This window comes from Trichechus manatus, unplaced genomic scaffold, assembly GCF_000243295.1.
Source record: "Trichechus manatus latirostris isolate Lorelei unplaced genomic scaffold, TriManLat1.0 scaffold00057, whole genome shotgun sequence".
Taxonomy (NCBI): domain Eukaryota; kingdom Metazoa; phylum Chordata; class Mammalia; order Sirenia; family Trichechidae; genus Trichechus; species Trichechus manatus.
Genome location: NW_004443993.1, coordinates 717133 through 723167, shown reverse-complemented (window position 1 = coordinate 723167; position 6035 = coordinate 717133). Strand labels below are relative to the sequence as shown.

Genomic DNA, 6035 nt, shown 5'->3' with positions numbered 1-6035 from the left:
TATCAGACAATGTTCTGTTGCAATTCCTAAGGTTTTCACTGGCCAATTTTTTCAGAAGTAGACTGCCAGGTCCTTCTTCCTAGTCTTAGTCTGGAAGCTCTGCTGAAACCTGTCCACCAGGGGTACCCTGCTGGTGTTCCAAATACCAGTGGCAAATCTTCCAGTATCAAAGCAACATGCAAGCCACCACAGTACAACAAACTGACAGATGCATGTAAATTGTATGCATCAGGTCAGATCTTGGTAGTGTATATTCCAGTGAGGGAGATGTGGGGAAACAGAGGCTTGTAGGACAATATGAGTAGCGACCTCTCTGGATGAAAATTGGGGCTGCTCCACAAACTTTCCCAGAAGAGGCTCTGTCCTTGAGAAGTATCTCAAAGGTCATTCAGGCAAGCTCAATAAGGAAAAGCATCCAGACAAAAGGAATGGCATGTACAAAGCCAGGACAAAACTAATTTCCTGATTCCCACACTCCACCTCACCCCACTCCCCTTAAGTGCTCTACCTACACCTGAATCTGTAGCATCCCCATCCAGCCCCACACCCAGAACTCATCATGAGTTGACTCTTTCTCTCACCCCTCAAATGCCATCCATCAGTAAATCCTGGAATCTCTGCCCCAAGGAGGCCCGAGCCCATCTAATATTCGCCAGCCCCATGGCTACAACTGTGACCTAGATCCCACCATGTCTCACAGGCACCTCCCAAAGCTCCCAGCTTTCAATTCTTACCCCTTCAATGCTGTCTGAGAGGAATCTTTCCATCACAGACCTCACTCTGTTCCTGTCTTGCTCACACACCTCCCATGGCTCCCTAGTGCCCTCAAGTCCCAGTTCCTCAGGCATTTCAGGTTTTGCATGACTTGACCCTGCCTGCCCAACCTCATTCATATCCCACTGTATCATTACTATATACAGCAACAAAGGCAACAATAACAGTGCTACCCCTCTTTGTAGGGGGCCTGCACTATGTAAGGCCTAGTGTTATGTACCTTGCATGAAAAATTTAATCCTCACAATAGCCTTATCTCCATGTTGCACAAGCGACTGCTGAGGGTCAGAGAGCTCAAGGGACCTGCCCAACCTCACCAGCCTGGACATGAACTTACTGCTTTCCAACCACAAAGCTTGGGATTAACCAGCACTCTCTTGCCTCCAGGACAACCCCAGATCTCACCATAGGACTCAGGCTGTTCTGTGCTTTCTTCCTGGAGGGCCCTCACCTCCACCCCACCTTTCCAAAGCTTTGTTCTTGGACCCACATCAAATGTCACCTGCTGCATTAGGCTTTCTCAGTGGTGTCTGAATCCTTACCTCTCCTTCTCTGGGCCTGGCTGCTCCAAGGCCAGGCAGGGTAAGCCCTGTGAGCCACCCTGAGCGGTTTCTCAAGGCAGCTTTGCCAGGGCATGAGTGGTTGGAAGAGGAAAAATTAGATGAGGGGTAAGGGTGGCAAGAACCTGAGTGAGAACGGGAGTGAGCGTGGGTCTGTATGTCAGAATTCCAGCCAGTGAGTCTCTTGGTAGAGCTCAGCCATTTCTGGGTTACACATTGGTGCCCAATGAAAAAGCAGACTTGCAGTCATTCCCCTACCTGGGGCTTGTGGGTGGCATTTTAATGGCTCTGGTTTGCAACAGCAGCAGGAGGATGGAGAGGCAGTGGTTCACCCAGCCCATGGTGGAGGGTGCTCCGGCTCTGAGGTGGACGACCTGGCGACTCTGCAAACGCTTCCATCTGACAGAGGCCAGAAAAGTGCGGATCTCCATAGGCTGCAGCGTGATGGCCATGGCCGTGGAATCCAGGGAGGAGGTGGGGGTATGGAGGGCAGGATCTGTGGTTGCAGAAGGGGACAAGGAGTGAAGGTGGCATCTACCCACTGCCTCGCGCCCCAATGGATTGCCTCCCCCAAGCCTGGACACAGTCTTATACCCTCAAAGCCCTCTCTGGAGCTGTCACCCCAGAACCTCAATGTCTATTCCTGAGCCTGGTCAAGAAACCCTCCGCCTGCCTTCACACCGGCGACACCACCCTCAGACTCTTATGCCCCTCTCCTGGACATCTACACCACCTCCTGACCTTCAAGCTCCTCCTGCTTGCTGGCCCCCACCTGTGTTTGGTGTCCACTGGAGCCTGGAGGCGCGATCCCGAGGCTGGTTGGCCGCTAGCGTGGTCTCCTTCAGGCGGGTGATGGTGAAGGTGGAGAACAGATTCTGTGGACAGTGAACGGGCCGGGTAAGTGGAGGCAAAGCGGGTTCTTCCCTCAACTCTTTTCTCCTTCCCACCTCTGCGCTGCTCACCCTCAAGTACAAGGTCACAGGGGAGCTCAGGTTGCCGTCTGTATCCTCCCCTACGGCGAACTGGTGCTCCAGGCGTAGTAGCAGCTTCCTGCGGCCCCAGCGGGCCAGTGTGAGCAGGCGCACTGCAGGCGGCAACTCCCTGCGCAGTGCGGAGAACTGCAGAAAAGGACGGGGCGTGGCTCAGCCCAGGAGGGGCGGGGTTCAGCCAGGGAAGGGTGAGACACAGCAGTGGAGGGACCAGGCTCAGCCATTGCGGGGCAGGATTTAGCAGTTGTCAGGAGGTGGGGTTGGGTTTATTCACCTAAGAGGCGGAACCTAGGAAAAGGGACGCGGTTTGACTCGACTTGTGGCGTCCAGGTGCAGAGGAAGACTGAGTAGGGAGGTGCTATGCTGAACTGGGTCCGAGTGGGTTTGGGCTGGGCGCCTGAGATCAGAGATCGGTGCGGTACAGAGCCCAAGTAAGGGAGTCTCACTTTGGAGGCGGAGGGGTGGGGCTTAGCCCAGACAGGACTGAAGCACAAAGGGGACGGGTGGTCAGGCGGAGAGGCTGAGCGCTGACGGGCTGCGAGGAGCCCAGGACAGGGAAGGGGATGGGAAGCATAGGGAAGAGACGGGGGGTGGGGTGGGGGCGAGCTTTTGGATGCGCAGAGCGCGTCCCCGGCGAGAGGGAAAGTCTGCATGGGGGGCGGGACCAGGACGTGGCTGAGCCCACAACCGGGAGGCTGAGCCACAGCGGCGTCGAGGGACTTCGAGTATCAAGAGGGGTGCGGGTCTGGGCCCACAGGACAAAAATGACAGCAGGGTGAAAAGTCCAGGACGTTTTGGGGGTCAGGCCAGGTGGAGAGGGACTGATTAGGAAATGGACGGCCTCCATCCCACCAAGTTCCTGTCCCATCCTTACCGTGGGCAGAAGGGCTGTCCCTTCCTCAGCTCTCTCACAGACTCGCACATTCTTTTCCATGACCATGATCCTTTCTCCTTTCCTCCCTCCTTTCTATTTATTCCCTCACGCTCGGAATCTCTCACCGTTCTGCGTCTGTTGCCCTGGTGGCTCCAGGGGGCGCCGCCGCTGGGGGCGAGCACCACTTGCGGGGCCAGGACCTCCTTTTCTGCTAGTAGCCGGTGCCCGACAGCAGCGGCCTGGGTCGTGTCCAGTAGCACGAGGTGTCGCCCTCGCACCCACAGACCCTTGAGGTTCTTGCCTGGCTCCAGCAGCTGCTCACCTACACCATATCCGTCGACTGACCACAGTCTCCTGTGTACCTGGTGGAAGATCAACCACGTAAGAGGTGAGAAACTGGGAGAGATGTGACCAGATGAAGGCCTGGTGGAGGCAGGGGCCTATCTGCGGAAAATAGCGCCTATGGCAATTAGTTTTAAATTGCTGAATGAATTCTCTCTCAGCTGGCAGTGGAAACTGCTGAGGGCTAACAGACACTGCTCATTAGCGCCCCTCCTAAAGAGGCGCCCAGGGCATGCGCTACTGCCATATCTTAGTTACACCTCTGGCGGGAGGTTCCTGGGTGGAGAATTGGGGACGGGTTAGGGAGACCAGGAGACGAGTTAAAAACCTCACGGGACTGAGTTAAAAGTCTGGTGGTGGAACCAGGAAGAAATAGGAGTCAGATTAAGAAAGAGGGTTAGGACAGTGAGGACGCAAGCACCTAAGGTGGGGGCTGGGAATGGACAAGAGTCCTGGGCAGAACTGGGCGGGGAATAGATAATGAGTGACCTAGAGAAAGGAACAGCATGGGTATGGGGGTCTCATCTTAGAAGAGTTGGTCCAAAGATCTTAGTTTACAGTCCATATCTTGTGGGGTGCACCTGGCAAACAAATGAGACAGAAAGAGTGGTCAAAGTCCAGTAAGGGGATCAGGGTGGGAACTGGGTACCAAAGTTGGAAAGATTATAGGCCAGCTGGGACGACCTGAGTAGACAGTGATAAGTGTGTGGGGGTGGGAGGATGTGAGTGGAAACCAGTTTAAGGCCAAGTGGGGACTCCGGAAAAGGCCTGGTGGGAGGATCCTGGCTTGGGACTCTGATCCACTCACCATGAGCTCCAAGGAGCCATCACTCAGGCTACTGCCCCCCTGGGAGCGGTCAGTCAGCACTGTCAGCTGTATGTTCCCATCCTGGGGGGTGAGAGTGTCTGGGTAAGAACCATGTCTACATGCCTGCCCTTGATCATAGGAAGGGTACAGAGCAGGTGGACCTATGGAAACAGGCTTAAGGGACACAGGATGAGGGGCTGATCCCCAGTCTGGGGAATGGGAGGGTGAGATGCATTGTGGAGGTCAGGCTGGGGGTTTCAACGGTACCGTGATGTAAATGCGGCTGTTGACCGGATAGTAGTTTCCTGCCACTGGCTCAGTCTGGTTCAGGTTCCAGGTAGGTCGATAATCTCGCCTGGAGAAAGGTAAAAGAAGTCTGCCAGGGCTAGTGATGGAGTCCCCTTCATCCCTCTCACCTCCTTCCTCCAACACTCATATAATGAACACACACACCCCTCTTGTTCTCTAGACTCAGTCATGCTGTAAGCCACCCTCTTCCCTGCAGTGTCCCTGCCCATCCCCACCTCCTCTCCAAGATCTCCCGGCCATTGCTGTCTGTGTAGAAACGTCCATGTGTCTCCAGCATCGTGTCAAAGCGGCTGATGACTTCCTTTCCAAAACCAGTTCTGAGCCAGATTGGATGGAAGGAAGTTTAACCCCACCCAAGCCCCACCTTTCCCATGACCTCCCTGTCATTCAGCCTGTGCTCACTCACCCTGGAGGTATTGGCCCCACTGTCCACTCCAGCTCCAGGTGCCTCTGTCCTGGGTACAGGCGAATCACTTGGGAACACCAGGGTGAGAATTTCTGGTGTACCTCCTGCACCAAGGCTGTCTGTGGGCACATGGGGACAGGTAGGGACTGTAGTAAGCCATACCCTGAGCAGTGTGGAGGCCTGTAAAGTACTGCCTCGCTGTGAAGTCTACAAAGACCTATCTCATAGTCAAGAACGCTAATGGCCCTAGGCTTTCTGGCCTAAGCTTTGCTTACTGTCCCCAATTATCTCCGTTCCCATTGCCCATGCAATAGGTGTGCTTTATTGACTTCTAAATGACATAAAATTACTGGACATATTTAAAGTGCACAACTTCTAAAAATCTGACATATTATACACACACACACACACACACACACACACCACACACACAAACACACATCCATGAAACCATCACTTCAATGGTTTGGGTAATGAACATATCCAGCAGACTCAAAAATTACCTCCTGATTCTTGAGTATCCTGTCCCACTCTGTTCCTCATCCACTGCTGGTCTTCTATGTCATTATAAATTTTTCATTTTCTAAAATTCTCAAATGGAATCATATAGTGTATACTCTGTGTTAGGCATTTTTCACTCAGCATAATTATTTTGAGAGACATCCAATAATTTTTTAAGCAGAATAATATTCCATTGTATGATGGATATATCAAAATATATTTATCCACTCATCTGTTGATGGATGTTTGGATTATTTCAGTTTTTGATTATTAAAAATATAACACCTATGAAAGTTCAAGTACAAGTGTTTGTAAGGACATATGATATCATTTATCTTAGAAATTTCATTTTATTACATCTAGGAGTAGAATGTAGCCCTGGTAGTGCATTGGTTAAGAGCTCGGCTGCCAACCAAAAGGTCAGCAGTTCAAATCTACCAGCTGCTCCTTGGAAACCCTATGGGGTAGTTCT

General features: G+C 52.7%; 1 protein-coding gene across 1 annotated transcript in view; it reads right to left on the bottom strand.

The window, feature by feature from the left end:
- Window positions 1-6035, bottom strand: part of LOC101362033 (lysosomal alpha-mannosidase-like) — a 63965-nt gene that overhangs the window by 36809 nt on the left and 21121 nt on the right. Inside the window, exons 17-24 of the mRNA XM_012556082.2 lie at window positions 5063-5181; window positions 4872-4973; window positions 4615-4702; window positions 4348-4428; window positions 3340-3559; window positions 2297-2475; window positions 2107-2209; window positions 1667-1830 (exon numbers count right to left, since the gene is read on the bottom strand). Coding sequence (XP_012411536.1) covers window positions 1667-1830; window positions 2107-2209; window positions 2297-2475; window positions 3340-3559; window positions 4348-4428; window positions 4615-4702; window positions 4872-4973; window positions 5063-5181 — 1056 coding nt within the window. The remainder of the gene's footprint in view (window positions 1-1666; window positions 1831-2106; window positions 2210-2296; window positions 2476-3339; window positions 3560-4347; window positions 4429-4614; window positions 4703-4871; window positions 4974-5062; window positions 5182-6035) is intronic.